Below are 18070 nucleotides of genomic sequence, written 5' to 3' on the forward strand. Positions count from 1 at the left end.
AGGGAGCCTCCTGGCCTGCCTCCTCGACTTTCTCAATGAGATGAGGTGGTTCCTGTGGAATGAGCCTGGCTCATGTGGTCGGGAAGCAGAGAACGCAGAAACCATGGAGCCAGCCTGGCCACGCAAGCCACACGCTCTCTCTCCTAACCCATCATTTGTAACCACCGTCAGATTCCTCCTACTGTGTTAAAGCGGTCCGAGCACGCCACACTGCTTGCTGCGGGCGGGTTTTCAGATGACTCATTATTACTTACTATGATAATTATAACTCATTTTTTACACTTTCACTCGGTATAGCGTGTTCCATATTTATTCCATCGTTCTGTCAGAGGCTTAAATCCATGATTCATGGCTGCCGTCTCCTGTTTTATTTATTTTTATTGTAAAATATACGTGCAGGGGGGGGAAATGAGCTTGAGTGATATACACAGTTTAACAAAAAGCACTCTTAAGGAAAACAGTTTCCTTGGAGATAGCTGACTCTTGCTCATCCTTGCAGTCGGCCAAAGCTTGTTGGCAGTCTGTACAACTTTCTGGGCACCTCAGCTCACAGGCGCACGTGGAGTGAGGGGTGGGGAGGTGGGGATGTGAGGTAGCCACGGAACCACATCGCCGTGAAGATAGCTGGTAGTTCTAAAGTGGAGGCGTACGCAGAATGCCTGACGTCCGCTCTCATCAATCCTCCGTTGTATAATGAGGAGTCTAAGACTGAGAGCATTGTTAATGGCAGACAGGCCCCAAGCTGTATAGCCAGGCCCTTGGAGCCACGCCTTCTGATGCTACATCCTAGCTCCTTTACCCACGTGCTGAGCCCAACTTACAGAAGAACAGTCTGATCCCATCATCAGGAAACACTGATGAACCCCTCGATAGCTCCCGCTGTCCTCTGCCAGGAGCACCCTGGGCAAGCAGGGCGTGGATCCCATCCTAGCTGCTAGTTCCCTTAGCAGCTAAGGGAAGCTTCTAGATCCTGCCAGTCAATCTCCAGCCATGCCCTAGATCTGGCGGGCTGGTCAGCATACAAGAGCCTTTGCCCTGCTGCCCCCTATCAGGGTGATACCAGCTCCCTTCCCTCCACCTCCTGTTCCTCTCCTTGGTTCCTTGGAATAGACTCTGAGCAATCCCTCTGCCATCTGACCATGGCCCTCCCCTTCCCCTCCCCTGCTCTGTCCCTCATCACCAAGACCCTCAACACATCATCTAGGAGTTTCTCTAGCTTTTGGATGGAAGCTTCGATCTGTTCACACCTCCAACATTAAATTGTATAGTCGAGGATACTGTGGACTTGATTTAGAAAAGGGGTCTCAATGGAGCAGAGAGCCAGGACTTGTTGACAGATGGCCTGGCCACCATCTGACGGAAGAAAAGTCCTGGGTACATGGACAATTGATATGTCTTAGGTGAAGCGCCTCTGGAGGCTCGGGAAACAGAGGACACAGAGAACCCGGGACCTCCTGGGTCCTTCTCGCCTGTTTTGCCACCTGACATCTTGCATTCCCGGGTCAACCAGCTCCCCCACGTCAGCTATTGCTTACCTCAGTATCCCCACTTGCTCCTATCTCTAGTTCTTCTGATTACCATGCACTGATGGTTTCCTGTCCACACCCTAGCTCACAGCACTTCCCAGATCTTCTGTTTTTGTTTTATTTGGGAGTCCGGTTGTGGGGCCTGAGCTCTGGGCCTGGGTGCTGTCCCTCAGCTCTTCAGCTCAAGGCTAGTGCTCTACCACTTGAGCCACAGCACCACTTCCGGCTTCTTTCTTTTTGCTTATGTGGTGCTGAGGAATCAAACCCAGAGCCTCAGGCATGCAAGGCAAGCGCTCTACCACTAAGCCGCCTTCCCAGCTCCCATGATCTTCTGTTTTTTTGACCATCTCCCACCTCCTGACCCCACAGAGCAGGCATCTGAGGCTGGCTAGCAGGCCTGAGATGTAAAGTGATTATTTCTGCTTGGACAGTGATGTCCACTTATCAACACAGCATGCAGTAGGAGCATTTGGGGAAAAGCTGATTGAATTCATAGAAACCCAGTAAAATGATTGTTGCCGGTGTCTGGGATTGGAGGAAAGGAGCAGATGTTGGTCAAAGTGCACAAGCCTTCAGCTTTAAGATGAGTACGTTCTTAGAATCCAATGAACAGTATAAGGTACCTGCATTAATAACACATATTAATAATCCATAAAATTTACTAAGAGTAGGGCTTAAGTATTCCCAACACATACACATGCACAAACACACTAATATTGAGATGTCAAATGTTGATTTGTTTAATTGTGGTAATCATTTCACAAAGTATTTATACATCAAATCACCACATTGTATATCTAAAAATATATACAGTTTGGTAAATTATACCCACAAAAATAAGATAAATTTTATTTTTTATTTTTTTGGGGGGTCTGGTCATGGGGCCTGAACTCTGGGCCTGGGCGCTGTCCCTCAGCTCTTCAGCTCAAGGCTAGCGCTCTACCACTTGAGCCACAGCGCCACTTCTGGCTTTTTTCTTTTTGCTTATGTGGTGCTGAGGAATCGAACCCAGGGCCTCATGCATGCAAAGCAAGCGCTCTACCACTGAGCCACCTTCCCAGCCCCTTAAGATAAATTTTAAAAAGAGGTTTTTGGAGTCAGACAGACCTAACATCAGTGTTATAGCTTGGCTGCTTTCTGCCTTTGAGTCCATGTTAGCCTCTTGCCACTTCAGTTACCCAACATGTAAAATGGCCAGCATGGCTCCAGTGAGATTATCAATGAGCTAGCAAACGTGAGGCCTCCAACTCACAGCTGTGTTCGGTGCCATTACTAGTGCCATTACCAAGCTACTATTTGTAAAACAGAGCAAGACCTGTCACATGCATACACACACACACACACACATACACACATACACACAAAATCTTCCCCAGTTTTTTCCCCCTCAATAGGTAACATTAACATATTTAAACCCATTTTACTTCATACTTACTTCCAAGTCTAGGAAATGGAATTTTGCTTAAATCCATAGGCATTTCAAAGAAGGGGTATTTTTTACTACTGAGCCAAATTATAAATCTTCAATTTCTCTGTGTGTGTGTGTGTGTGTGTGTGTGTGTGTGTGTGTGTGTGGTGGGAGTTGGACTCAGGGCCTTGAGCTTTTCCTTTACTTTTTCTCTCAAGGCTGGTACTCCACCACTTGAGCCACACCTCCCCTTCTAGCTTTTTTGCTAGTTATTTGGAGATAAGAGTCTCATAGATTTGTGTGCCCAGGCTGGCTTAAAACCACGATCCTCAGACCTCAGTTCCCGGAGTAGCTAGGATTATAGGTGTGAGCCATTGGTGCCTGGCTTTTAATTTTCTTTTAAAACACATATTTAAAAAACAAAGAACCTTTGAGACTGCAGTGGACTCCATCCCCAGCTCAGGCAGGGAAGGAAAGGGGCCTCGTCTCCTTTTTTTGGGGGGGGGGGCCTCAGAGCTTGTCACCAGTTCTTTAGTCTCTGTCCCCCAAGCACAGACTGCCATGGAACTCGACTCCTTGGAGTGGCAGCCCTTCAAGGGGACCTTGTAAGGTCATGGCTCAGAACTCACAGATCCTGCTGGATGAGCCCCAGAGGAAGGCAGGCTTTCTCCCTGCCCTGCGGACCTGTCCGTGAACTGCCCTTCCACCCATACAAAGTCAAGACCATACAAACGCCCACGGTGGGCCCAAATCGTAGGCGTTGGAACTGGACACCCAGGCTCATTCGGGTGTGGCCACATCTATGGACTAAAATCAACAGGGAAAAAAAAACTTAAGAGCTCCCGTCAGGCATGGGAACAAGAGCGAAGGTGTGCTATCTTATTCAATGGAAACGTTACCAGCCTCCAGGTTCCTGAGCTCACACCAAAACCCAGAAATGCCAGCATGACCCAGGCTGCGTCTGTCCACCCGTTTCTCTAGACAGCCCACACGGGCACTTGATCCTGAATGAGACTATGTGTAAAATCAATCTCTGGAGAGGCTAGGAGAGGAAATGAGTGCTTTCTGCTGTTGGCCTTGATGTCCACTGCACCATGACGCAAAGGAGAAAACTCCCTTGGAGGCCCCATGCCCACTCTCCTGCCCTTCCAGGCCTTTCTTCACCTGCTCAGGGCAAAACTGTGAGTCAGACATAGCTGCTCAGACAGAGGACAAACACACCGTACCCTGAGCACTGCCCCCCTTGACCCCACCCAGCCCTGCCGCTGGGCACCCGAGTGCCTGCCGTGGGTCCCTGGTGGGAAGTGTGATTTCTGGCACTGAGAATAGGAACCCATTTGATTTATTTAGATGCAGTGCTGCCGCCACTGGGCGGGTCTCCTAAGGTTTATGTGGCTTTCCACTTCAGATTTTCCCTTTGCTCTCCTCCCTACAGCTCCTGCCAAGCCTTGCTGGGCTTCAGCCTGGCCCAAGCCAGCCTTGAGAATCTCCTAATTGAAGGTTCTCTTTTGGACATCTTTCATGTGGCTAGGAAACCCCAAAGCAAGTCCTAACCCAAGGGCCTGCAGCCTAGGTGATACCCCAGCTCGAGCCCAGGGCTTTTAACCCCACAGCCCATCCTCAAAGCTGTCCATCAAAAGCAGAAGTGGGGTAGATGAGCGTCTTTGGCCACCCCTGGAGATCCCATCTCTGGCCTTCACATCTGCAGTCACTTTGGCCCGTGGCTAAGTGGTTTTTATTCTTCCCCCTCATCCTCGGATTCCACACCTGCCAGACCCACCCAGCAACCCCTTCCATTGCGGCTGGCTGTTCCTGGCTCTTTCAACTGAATCAGAACCACAGGAGGCGTCCAGAGCTATGACCCTGCTGGGGAGGGCCTGGGGGCAGTCCTCCAATATCCGCCTCCAAGGGGACAGGGCAGGTGGCACAGGAATGTTGAAAGTTGACAGCAGTAACTATTATTAAATGCCCGTTGCCATCTCGGTGTTTAGTCATCTGGAAGCTATCCGTTAGAGGAAGAGTGTAGATGCCACAGACGATTGGCAGTGGAGCCATTCCGAGAACTCTGGTATTCTGACAAGTCTCACTGGCAGAGGATGCTGAGAATGCTTAGCTAGGTGTCCCGGGGCCGGGAGGAAGCAGAGGACTAGCCCTGGCTTTCGTGAATCTCCTGTGACCCTTCTCCTTCCTGAATCGCAGCATCTGCCCCACAGGAGCGAGAGGGAGGCGAGACCGAACCTCAGAGGTCCCCTCTCATCTCCCTCTTGGGATGGTGTGTTTCTCTTGCTACGTGCCTTTAGCCCTACCTGTCCCATGCATTCATTCAGTCTATGAATCTTTTGTTGTCCATACAAGATGCTGTTGATGGCCCTTTGTCCCCAGAGTTTCTAGCCACAGCCATCATTACTTCCCTCTTTCTAGCCCTGGGGACATCCATCTTGGATCACTGACTTGCCTCCGATCCTCATACTGTCCCTAGCTCCATGTTTCCTGCCCGGTATGCCTTGATAGGTTGTCCCTTTGTCCCCCAGCTCTGTCTCATCCCTCATCCAAATTCTTCCTTCCTCCTCCTCCTCCTCCCAGCATTTGGTTCATCCTAACTTCCCCCTACACACACAGGGACAGCACGGTTTTCTGATTTACGTGAGGATATTTTTGTATATTTCACCAAGACCAACGCTTACCCAGAAATCCCCATGTGTATGGAACTGTATCAGGTTCCACACAATAATCTACACCCTCTCTCCTTGCCCACTCCTGCCCTCCCTCCCCTGCATTCTCACGTGGCAATATCCAAGCCATCTCCCTACCTTCCATTTCAAATGTGTGAGTATCCTCCCTTGTGCAGCCTGCCCCGCCGCCCGAGCGCTGAACACTTCCCCCACCCAGCTGTGAGTCCTCTCAAGCCTGTGTTCCGAGCCCCCCTCTCTGGCCACCTTCCCCCCCTCCCCCCCCCCCGCTCCACCCCACTGGTCATCTTTTCTCCCTCTCTTCTTCTGCACTCAGAGAACCCAAGGCCTGGCATTGAGTGAATGTCTCCCAAAGAAAATAGGTCCTTGGCTATGACTGGGAAACCATTGTTTAGCATGAATACCACAGCCCTCCATCATTTCACCCCTGTCCACTTTTAAGCAATAGCTTAAGCAGCAGTAAATTGTTTGGGAACCGCCAGGAAACTAAGCTCGGGCCCACGGGGGCCCAGCTAAAGGAAATCAGCCCCATGGCGGCACTGGCAACTCTCCAATCCCGTTTTGTCCTTGCCTTTTAGTTTCCATGGGACCCTGCATTCAGACGGAAAGAGCTTCCAAAGGTACTGGATTATACTCTTTAGCAAAATAAGGGACAGAATTGTAGGATGGGAGGTGGGGGAGAAATGGAGCATTAAGAAACTCGTAAATAGCTGGGCACCAGTGGCTCATGCCTGTAATCCTAGCTACTCAGGAGGCTGAGATCTGAGGATCATGGTTCAAAGCCAGCCTGGGCAGGAAAGGCCCACTAGAAAACCAGAAGTGGCGCTGTGGTTCAAGTGGTAGAGCGCTCGCCTTGAGCTGAAGAGCTGAGGGAAAGTACCCAGGCCCAGAGTTCAGGCCCCACGACCAACAAAAAAAAAAGAAGAAGAAACTTGTAAAACACCAACGCAAACAAATCTGGACTCCCAGTGTTTGCAGAGATCCAAAGCAAGATTTGAAACTTCCTGCTCATTGCCCTTTCCGTCTACATGCTCTTGAATCAATGCCGAAAGCCGGAAAAGATTACACCCTTGAGACCTGTAAATATTTTCCAACCAATCTAACAGCTCAATGTGCAATGTCGTGTTGGGTTTGGAGGGATCTCCTGTAGTAGCTTTTAAATGGTCCTGTGACTCAGCAAGCCAGCAGGATGAGTCTTTTGAAGATAAGAGTCTCTTGGACTTTTCTGCCTGGACTGGTCCCAAACCGTGATCCTCTAGATCTCAGCCTCTTCAACTGCTAGGATGATAAGCATGAGCCACCAGCACCTGGTTTCCAAGGTCATTTTGATTGGATGGCAGGACCACCTAGATTAGCATCATTTTCTTTTTAAATCACGCTTCTCCTGCCCACCCCAACCTGGGATCTCCACTTCCTCTCTACCTGGCAAATACTGACAGCCTTCGCAATGCAGTCCAGAGGCTCCTTCCTCCCTGAGCCTTCTCCCTGTCTCCCTGACAGAGATCGCTCTCCTGCCCCGCTCTCCCCTCGGCTCCCTCCCTGGGCATCCCTATCACAAGCAGCAGCGTGGTTATTTGTTGTTCACCCTTCTTTCTCTGAACTCTGTAAACACCAGGATGAAAGCTTTAATCTTCTTGTTCAGTTTTGCATTTCTGTCACCTGCCTCCCAACTCCACTCACATAAGATAAATAAACAATTCTGGAGGGAAGAAAGTAAACAGATGACTGTCTCATTAGCAAGGTGAGCTTTCAACTACTCTTCCTGCTCCTCCTGCTCATTCTCTTCCTGATGTGTGCTTCAGGACTGGAGGGCTCTCCGTTCTCCTAGGGAAAAGGAAGCAGAGATAACTCTATAAAGTCTATGTAAAGGCCTTGCATTAATTCTGTAGGCAACTCCAAACAGAGGGTGAGCTCTTGTATAATCTCAAAAGAGCAGGATGTAGGCTGCAAGCAAGCACAAGGAGGCTGGCCAGAGGTAGAAGGGGGGAGATGGGGCTGAGTCTTTCCTCGGGCCTCTCTCTGCAGACCCTCGGCCTCTTGCTCCACATGCTGGTCTTCCAGGAAGTCTCTGTAGGCATCCAGGCCTTGCTTTACCTCTTTGCCTTCAAACTAGGGCCAAGACCAGTCGCCTCATCCTGGCTTCCCTCAATGGACACTCAGGAAGCCAGTGGCTAGGATCACAGCCATCATCCCATGTCCATGGCCCTGTGGTGCTCACGAGCACCAGAACCGGCCCTCCATGACAGTGGGAAAAGGGACAGCCCATGGCACTGCAGGACCCCCCCCCACCCCGAGTGTCTTTTGTCAGTTACCAGAAGTGTTCAATACTTCTGGTGTACCTTTACCACACTCCGTTTTGCAAACTGGGATGTGTGTATATACTATTGTGCTGCTTGCTGGCTGCAGACTTCGATCCTGTAAAACACAATCACAAGGGCCTTTCTATCTGCACTTCCTTCTCTGTGCTCTACACATCCATTCTGCACCTGCTGTGTACCTCAGGGAAGCAGAGCCTGAAGGAGGAGAGGCCATTTTTCCCACTGCCACTCCCTGGCTGGTAGAACCTTCTTTCTCGTCATCTCCTCTGTGAGACCGCTGGGGAACCCCACAGGCAGGCTCTGGTGGAGAGTGTGTGGGGCTTTCCTCTCCTAATTGTATCCCAGACAGACTCGTGCCTCCCACCCGCTGTTGTTATTTTATTATTCCACAAAAGCATGCATCACTACAGTTGGACAGGGACTGGGAACAGGGAGAAGGTAGAGAATGTGTCCCTGGGCTCCTGATGAGCTCTGCAGGGGATGGGCGGGGGGGGGGGGGGGGGGGGGGGGGGGGGGGGTGGGGGGGGGGGGGGGGGGGGGGGTGTTTGGAATGTGCCTTGCAAATGTCTCCTACATCCAGGTTCCATATCAATCATTCCCAAGTCCTGCTAGATTGGGGAAGTGTGCAGGACAGATGTGGAGTCAGACGTGAGCCGTGCCCATTTGCTTCTGATTGGGAAAGGGTGGGGTGTCATTGTGTGTCTCACCATTCAGACATTCTCCATGGTGCTATTTTTATCCCAGGAATCATCAAATTGGTGTCAGATGGGTCGCTCCGGCTCCTCATGCAGAGGCTCAGAGCTGGGACTCAGCGGGTTTTTTCCAGGGAAGAGAGGTTATTGGATGAGGTCCACATGAGTGTGTCTCTGGAGCCCCAGGCCTTCTGGTGAGCACCACTAGCCCTGATCTGTGCTCCTGTGGATTCAACTGAGCCATCAGCACATCTAGTCATCCCTGGTCCTGGCCACTTAAAAGACATATTCCAAATGGCAGCCATTAAGCAAGGGACACACACACACACACACACACACTCACACACTCACACACACACACACACACACACACACACACACCTCTACCTTCACCAGTAGGGATTATTGTGTGCGGTGACTTGTCTGCTTGGGCCTCAGAAAGCTTTGGGGAGCTGGTGACAATCAGCTAAGGCTGACTTTCTAGAAGCAGGGCTGTTGGGGGAAAACATGGCCTCCCAGGCAAACGATCTCAAAAGGGACAGAGCATCAAGAAAGACCCTGTGGATCTCTGCCGATGTGAGCCATGAGCTCGGCTTTCACTGAGGGACCCAGGCATCTGCCACACTGACCCTTGTCATGGATATGTGAGGAGGAGGTCCTGCTGCAGGGGTGGTCCAGAATTTGAACTCCGAACCAGACTCAGCAGTGAGGGTTGGGCAGTAGTGTCAAATAACAAATACCAGGTATTAAGGCCAGATATGAAAATTGGGCCTTACCATTGGGAACCTAAGTCCTAGATAAAAACCAGTATTCTTGGGGCTGGGAAGGTGGCTCAGTGGTAGAGCGCTTGCCTTGCATGCATGAGGCCCTGGGTTCGATTCCTCAGCACCACATAAACAAAAAGAAAAAAAGCCAGAAGTGGCGCTGTGGCTCAAGTGGTAGAGTGCTAGCCTTGAGCTGAAGAGCTGAGGGTCAGTGCCCAGGCCCAGAGTTCAGGCCCAACGACTGGACCCCAAAAACAAAAAACAAAAATAAAACAGTATTCTTGGCCAACCATGAGAAGCAAGTATGAATCCCTACATGGAGAATAAGGGTAGAATTTTTAAAAAATAAAAAAATGTAAGCTACCAGCACACATATGTTTATTGCAGCATTATTTACCATAGCTAAGATATGGAACCAACCTAGATGCCCCTCAGTAGATGAATGGATCAAGAAAATGTGGTATATATACACAATGGAATTCTATGCCTCCATCAGAAAGAATGACATTTCCCCGTTTGTTAGGAAATGGAAAGACTTGGAAAAAAATTATATTAAGTGAAGTAAGCCTGGCCCAAAGAAACCTAGGCCCCATGGTTTCCCTTATTTGTAATAACTAGTACATGTCTGAGACAAGCAGAAAAGGTCAGATATGTTGATGTTAGGTGAAATGAACCCCAAAATAAGGACTCAAATGTTTTTTACTTTCATGCGTTTGTTTCTAACATATTTATAAGATGATTTCTTTGTTGCTTTGTATGTCCCTCCTCCACGATATAACCCCTGCTTTCACTGTATTTGATGTTGGTATAATTTGTGGAGGGGAGGGGATGAAACCAATCGTTTAAATAGGGATACAGGTGGACCCATTGCAACAATGAGATGTGTAAGTCCTTATGTCGAAAGCGAACTTTACAACTTCGGTGGGAGTGGGTGGATATTGGGGAGAGGCAGAATATGGAAAGGGATAGAAGGGGAAACAAAGGAGGAAACAACAATGCTTGATAAGAAATGTACCTTATTATCTTGCCCATGTAATTGTAACTCCTCTGTACAGTATTTTCATAATAAAAAAAAGTGTAGACTTTTCAGCTGTGTGCCGGTGGCTCATGCCTATAATCCTAGCTACTCAGGAGGCTGCGATCTGAGGATCACAGTTTGAAGCCAACCTGGGCAGAAAGGTCTGTTAGACTTACCTCCACTTAACCACCAAAAAACCAGAAGTGGTGCTGTGGCTCAAAGTGGTAGAGTGCTCGCCTTGAGAAAAAAAAAATACATAAATAAAGCTCAGGGACAGCACCCAGGCCCTGAATTCAAACCCCATGACTGACAAAAAAAAAAAAGAGTAGAACTGTTTAGATTTCTGTCTTTCTGTCTGGATTATAATGCCTGGAAATTTGGGATGAAATTTAACAGAAAAGCAAATTGGGGCAAAACAGGAAAAAGAGAGGTGCGGCCCTGAAGAATGGCAGAAAGTACATTCACAGATGTTCTCGGCAATCCGGGGCCTGGCGCTCTGGTTTTCATTTCCTCTGGCCAGACATTCCAAACCCCACTCGCTGCCAGTCAATAGCCGGGGCCCTGCAGGCCCAGCCCTGTGGGGTTCCGCGGGTACCACTGCAAAGGCCTCCCGGGTAGGTTGGCGGCCAGCTGGACGAGCCCAGGGCCACCTGTCTGGCCAGAACCTAACTCTGCTGTGGGCCTCTTGGAGCCAGGACTGGCTCTGTGGTCTGACTGCAATGACAATGAAATTAATAAGATCCTTATGCCGTGACTAAGGCCGCTTCCCTATGTCTCTGAACAGGGATGAGAGAGGAAATGTCACTAGGACGCCAGGAGGCCTTTGAGATCTTCAAGAGGGACCACGCTGACAGCGTTACCGTGGATGACAACAAGCAGATTCTAAAGCAGAGGTAAGGCAGGCTCTGAGAGCAGCTGGTACCCCAAGGCTCAGCCACGGTGGAAATCTGCTACCGGCCCTTCCCCACTGGGTCAGCCTCCCTTCTGCAGGAAAGGCACGCGGTCCCTGTGGCTTCACGGAGACACATCTCCGTGATGGGGGGGGAGCCCCATCACCCCTACACCACTGGACTAAGCAACTTGAGGGAGAGGGCGGTGGCAGAAACTCTATCCCACTTTCACATCACAACATCGTGAGTCTTCATCTGCTCAGAAGATAGAAAGAGAACACTTACGGGCCAACTCTAGTCTCAGAACTCCAGGCCCAGCAGCTCCGCTGGACAAAGAGCCCCAACACATTTTAGCCAACATGAATGCACATCTTGTAACCCAGAGGCCTTTGGGGCATTCTCCTCCACCAGAGCAGACGGCATCTGCTGGTGGTAATGTTATCAAGCAAGGACGGGTTCTGGACCGCTTTAGAAAAGAAAAGCAGATCTGTAATGTGTCATAGCTAGTCTGTGAATTAGAGGCATATGCTCCAACTGTTACAATCAGACTGTCAGATACGTCATCTAGGACTCAATAGAAAGAGTTCTAGTCTGGCAGTGAGTTGCCTCCAACTCCAGGTCTCAGTGGAACTCTCCTGGCAAATTTTCAAGACCAGTTTGTTGAACCGAAAGGAGATCTGTGTTTGGGGGTCGTGTCTTTAAGTGACAATTCAAGGAAGGCTGGGAAGTTGTTGAGCTCTCAAGAGCGGACGTGTGGAGGTCTAGATCCAAACAGCAGAGGAGGTGACTTTGAAGGAAAGGTACAAGAAAGGAAAGAGGAAGCAGACAGAAAAGGGAGAAGCAGGAGAGAACAACTTCTTGAGAGCCAAGAGGGAGGACGGCTTCAGGAGAGGCATACAGTCAGTGATGTCAGATGGAGGGAGGGAGGAGGGAGGGAGGGAGGGAGGGAGGGAGGGAGGGAGGGAGGGAGGCCTGCATGTAGATCTGTCCACAAGAGGACCATCCAAGTTGAATTAGAATGAATCAAAGGAGCAGAGACCAAATATGAATAATGTGTTTTTGGACCAGGGGTGTGGCTCACGGTTAGAACCCTGGCCTGGTGCGTGGGAGGCTCTGGGATTTCATCCCAACACTGGAAAAAAAAAAAAAAAAAAAGGTGTCCAAAAAGTTCACGTTAGATGAAAAACATTTTTTAAAAGAAAAAAAAAAGGAAGAATTGGCCAAGATAGTAGACCGTGGAAGCAAGCCAGGGGCAAGGGAAGTAGAGAAACTCAGGGTCAGGCTGGGGCAGCAAGGCCTCCTGCAGACTAGTGGCTTTGGAGCCAAGAACTCGGAGGGGTTGACCCTTGGAAGGAGGCATGAATAGAAAACAACTCGAGGTGAGCCTGCCCTGGGAAATTTGAAGACTTGTGAATGATAAGCCGTGTCACACGGCTGCCACAGAGAGGGTCAAGAAGGCGGACGAGAAGAAGAAGGAAGGACAGACAGCACAGGGCGCTGAAGGCCTGGGCTGTGAGAAGGTGGGGGCTGGGGCTCTGCGGGGATGGTGACAGATGGACAGCAGTCCTGGACAGCAGTCCAGCCCTTCTCAGTCTAAGCAAGTCCACGCACCCCTGCAACCTTGCCATTCCATATTGGGATATATGTCCCAAGATGCCCTCATCGACAGTCCCAAGGGCACATATATGTAAGTAGATATAGATATATAGATATATGGCATCTCATGGCAGCACTACCAGGAGCTGAAGAGAGTCAGACACATTGGGGGTGCCTGTCGCTAGCTAAGCAGGTAAAATAATGGGGGAGCCCATAGCTCAAGATGCAGCTGATGGACACAGTGGGTTCAATGTCTGCATGCCAACAAGAATAGGTCACAGTGCCATGTAGGAACGCAGTTGCTATAATGCACAGATGTGTGCACACAAAACTACAGCATGCAAGCAAAAGTGTAGGAGCCAGACAGGAGAATAAAGAGGAATGGAAGAGCACATGAAAGAAACCAGGGCATGGGCAGGAGATAAATTGAGTCTGGTCAAAGCTGAAGATGCTCTCTGTAGGAAAGTGATTCTGTGCACACAGCACCAATCTTAACGCGTGGGTCCAGGGGTTTTGCAGACCTGCGCCTGCATGGTAAGCCATGCATTTTAGGTATAGCCAGTTGGATGCACTAGCACAGGATATCTTTCTTGGCTGTTTGAAGAAAGCCTGGTAAGTAGAAGCCAACTGCCTCATCCTTGAAGACTTCCAAAGAGGCTTCCAACATTCCCAGGCCAGAGGCTTCGTAGCTTACCCTTGATGACTCATTAATCCTGGCTTCCTATTAAAATGACCCCTGGAGCTTTAAACCCTACCAGGTCTGGGCCCAACTCTTCAGGTATTCTGATTTAATTAGGTGAGACCTGAGCAGCCCATTAAAAAAAATAATAATAGATTCCCCTAACTGGCAGATTTCGAAACCCCTGGTGTTGACAGTGTCCAGAGACATTGAAATCCAGAATCTCTGAAGTAGAATCCTCAAAACTTTACAGATTAAAAAAAAAAAAAATTACTAGCTCGAGTTTAAGAACCACTGATAGGAAAAACATACTTCATCTTTCTTTGTCTAAAATTGCCGTTTGGGTTTGTATCTGAGTTTGGGTCTGTATCCAGTGTGGAAGTGAGTGGAGACCAGACAGGGCCATGCACTCACCACCATCTTTGCTTGAGTTCATTATAGTCCTGACATCCTGTGCTTGAAGTTTAAACAAGTTCACACAGAATGGACTGCAAATATGGCGGCCCTTTTTTTCTGATGGCCACTGTACAAGAGAATTCATGAGTCTCACCCTCTCTCACTCTTGCAGAGAGAGAGAGAGAGAAAGAGAGCTCTTTCTCTGAAAAGAGGTCTTCCTCACAGTAAATCAGTGTTTTAAAATCGAATGAAAAATCACAAAACCAGCCCATATGTTTTTTAAAATTCCCACATCTGTGTACTGTTACTGCCCTACCATTCATTAAAGGACTCTGGTTCCCGAGGGTAAAAGGGTTTAACTCAAAACTTACCCTTTCCTCAAGACTGGTTCTTTTGTTTGCACCCATGGAGATACATAGCAGAGAACCAAGAGACAAATGTCCTCATGTAACAACACTGTACAACCAGTGTCCCAATAGTGTCCCAATATCGGGTGTCAAAATAAGGCCACTTCCATGATGTCTTTTGGGCCTGGGCTCTGCCCCTCAGCTCTTCAGCTCAAGGCTAGCGCTCTACCACTTGAGCCACAGCGCCACTTCCAGCTTTTTTTCTGCTTATGTGGGGCTGATGAATCAACCCAGGGCCTCATGCGTGCAAGGCAAGCACTCTACCACTGAGCCACCTTCCCAGCCCCCATGCTGTCTTTTAGGTAGCAATGTCATTCCATGGATCCCAACCCCTTCCACACCATTTCTTTAGCTCCCCCTAGTGGCAAGGAGGACCCATGTCAAGGTCTATGCAAGGACTTGCCCATCATGGCAATATGGACAAGGGACCAGAAGAAGGCCTTGGCTGGGGACGGCCTCCTCACTAGGCTAATAAGACTCTATGTGAGATCTCGCTTTTCTGTGGGTCCTGAGCTCCCTGGACCCATCAGCCTGGCCTCCCATTTTACTCCCTTCTCCTCACATCTAGTAATGGTGACCTGAGGTTTCTGGCATGACGCCCGTCATGTTGTAAACTGGTCCAAAAGAGAGATTAGAACTAATGACCCCCACCATACAAAACCTTCTCTATCCCACAGAAAATACGTCCTAATCCCTAACGTAGAGACCTTGGTGGCCCAGAATCCCTTCTGACTCCCTCCCTTCTCCACATACAAGACCAGGATGGAGGATGTAAAGCAGGTACCTCATTGAGAGGTTTTCCTGCTCTTCCTCATCCCCTCCCTCCCGCCCAGTAAACTTTGCCTCAAGGCATTTCCAGGATCCCCAAGCTCTGGTTCACAGTCTGGGGGAAGTTGTGTTTCCTGCCTGTGACAACCGAAATAAGATATTGGCGCACTAATAGGATATTTGCCCTTCCACGCCCCACAGCAGGCAAGCCAGTTTTTAAGCAGGATTTTTCGGTGGAGGACAATTACAGATCACAATCACTGCATTTTGTAGGCATGACTCATCCTTCGTGTGTAATAATACAAAGAGAGGCTGCTGGCCCCGTGCTTGGCAAATATCAGTGCCCAAGCAAAACACAGTGAACCCTCCTTTGTGAGAGAAACTGAATCCTACAGACACAGAGTCCCATTAAATAACAAAAGAAGAAATGAACAGGGAGATTAACTACAGTTGGCAATAAAGGCATTGATAATGTGAACTAAAGCGAGAAAAAGAGCCCCTCCACTCAGTTGGATCCATCCAACATAGAATAGAACAGCAATCTAAAACCAACAGGAAAACCAGGCCCAGCGTGGAGAGAAATCTCAGGCACCATCTGGAAATAACACCCATGACAAATAGGAGCTCCCTGCTTTGTAGGAGATGTGGATCTTAACCTTTACTATTTTTCCATTTGTATTTTTGTACTTATACCTTGTCTGATGAACTACAATTATGAACTCTGAAAACAGAGATTAGATTAGGATCTTCTTGGCCTCCCCCACAGTTTTTTAAATGGTGCCAGACACAAAAATAGTATTACAAAACCTCTTATTTTGTTTGAGAATTGACACATTTGACATTGCCTGGCCAGGAGCACGGCTTGAGAGAACAGGTAGCTTCCTACAAGTGGGAAGACACAGCCGCAGCTCCCTGAGAGTCAGGGCGGAAATGCCAGGACCGCCATCTTGATGGGGAGAAGAAAAAACAGGAAAGCATGATCTTCCTCCCAGTGAAATGGCAGCAGCTGGAAGTATAGCTGTAGCTCAAGTGGTGGAGTGCTACCCTTGAATGAAAAAGCCAAATGGGAGCACCAGGCTCTAAGTTCAAGCCCTAGTACCCAACACACACACACACACACACACACAAAAGCAGCCACCAAGGTACCCTGTGTTGGTTTGCAGATGAAAGAAATGTCCAAATATCATCTTCTGACTTCCTCTCTGATGAGGAAAGATAAGGGAAAGTTCTATGAAAAATCGACATCATAGCGAGGCCCGAGTGGCTACTCAGGAGGCTGAGATTGGAGGCCTGTGCTTTGAAGCCAGCCGGGGCAGGAAAGTCGGTAACATGCTTATGTCCAATTAATCACTGAAAAAAAGCCGGAAGTGGCACTATGGCTTTAGTGGTAGAGCACTATCCTTGAGCATAAAAGGGAGCTCAGCACCCAAGCCCAGAGCCTGTCCCAGCCTGGACACACAGCCCTGGGATCGCCAACATTCAAGGGCCAGGCTGACAAAGGAGAATCTGCAAAGGAGACTATGGAGCTCCCGGAGATGGGGAGAGGAGAATGGACAGCCAGTACACCGCAAGCCAGTGACAGTGCACCGGAAGCCAGTGACACTACATCCATCCCAGTGTCACACTGGGCCCACCCGGCACACAGTGTCCCAGGAAACTCAGCCAGGGCACTCTGTTCACTGCTGTCCTTCTCCCCACCCAGCCCCAGCCCTTGCCCCAAGAGTCTGGACAGTGGGTAGCCAGTGTCTGCCCAGGAAGGGCACCCAATAAGCCCCTCTCCCCAGAGTGATCTGCACAGGTAGGGACACTCTGAAAGGAGTGGTTTGGGGCAGGGCCTCCCCTGCCTCGTCCCCAGGCTCAGCATCCCTAGTGCAGGCCCCACCCCACCCCCTCAGTCAGCTGTGAGCCAGCCTAGCGCATCCCCCAGGAAAGTCTGCACCTCCCACCATCTCCACCTCTCCCATGGCATGAGCCTCCCTTAGAAGACCAGACAAAGGCCAAGTGGGCCGGCCTTCACCCCAGCATGGGTGAGGATGAGGAAGATGGGCTGGCCAGGGAGGAAGGTGTAGAGAAGCAGGCAGGCAGGACAGAGGCTGAGGTGATCTTGGCCTTCCTATTCAGCCTCTTCGTCAGCCTCCCCTTCATGGCTCACCTCCCTTTCCCTTTGCCTTCTTTCCCTCTGGACTTAGGCTCAGGGATCAGGAGCACAAGCGGGTGGGGTGCCCTGGAAGATGGATGAATAAACGTTCTCAGAAGCCAGTGCAGGGCTGGGAAGGTGGCTCAGTGGCAGAGTGCTTGCCTAGCATGCATGAAGCCCTGGGTTCCATTCCTCACTACCACATAAGCAGAAAAAGCTGGAAGTGCCGCTGTGGCTCAAGTGGTAGAGTGCTAGTCTTGAGCACAGAGAGGCTGAGGGACAGTGCCCAAGCCCTGAGTTCAAGCCTCCGGACTGGCCAAAAAAAAAAGTGCAGCCCTCAGACCATGCCCCCACCCACACCCCCACAATGGGAACCCCATTTTAACAGTGAGAACCCCATTTTAACAGTGGGAACCCCATTTTAACGGTGGGCCGAGAGCTGCAGAGGAGCGGCTGGGACAGCCCGGGCTGCTGGGCATGGCCCAGGGAGGTCTGAACTCAGCCCTCAGGGCCCCTCCTCCTGCCCCCCGACCCATCTGGGCCCTGTGAAGCCCACGCGGGCTGGCCCAGACAGTGCCGCAGTGGAAACCACCCCTTCTGCTTCTGTCTTCCCATCTATTAGTGCTGTGCTTTCCTGCAGAACCGACAGGCGCTCCCGCAGTTTCGCAGCCTTGCTGTGGTATGTGCCCGTCCTCAGCCCGTGGAGCAGGCAAGGAGCGGGGCATTGGTTCTGTGGGCGTGGTATAACTCCCAGGTCCTATTAAACCCGAGGGCCCAGGGC

The 18070-nt window shown here is 50.0% G+C and overlaps 1 protein-coding gene across 1 annotated transcript in view; it reads left to right on the plus strand.

The window, feature by feature from the left end:
- The window catches only part of LOC122111138 (kinesin-like protein KIF6), a 114901-nt gene that overhangs the window by 46173 nt on the left and 50658 nt on the right, over positions 1-18070 (plus strand). The window contains exon 2 of the mRNA XM_042683873.1: positions 11201-11309. Within this exon, the coding sequence (XP_042539807.1) occupies positions 11203-11309 (107 nt within the window). The 5' untranslated portion in view covers positions 11201-11202. The remainder of the gene's footprint in view (positions 1-11200; positions 11310-18070) is intronic.

Source organism: Dipodomys spectabilis, unplaced genomic scaffold, assembly GCF_019054845.1.
Source record: "Dipodomys spectabilis isolate Male_0828 unplaced genomic scaffold, ASM1905484v1 ptg000085l, whole genome shotgun sequence".
In the NCBI taxonomy this organism is placed as follows: Eukaryota; Metazoa; Chordata; class Mammalia; order Rodentia; family Heteromyidae; genus Dipodomys; species Dipodomys spectabilis.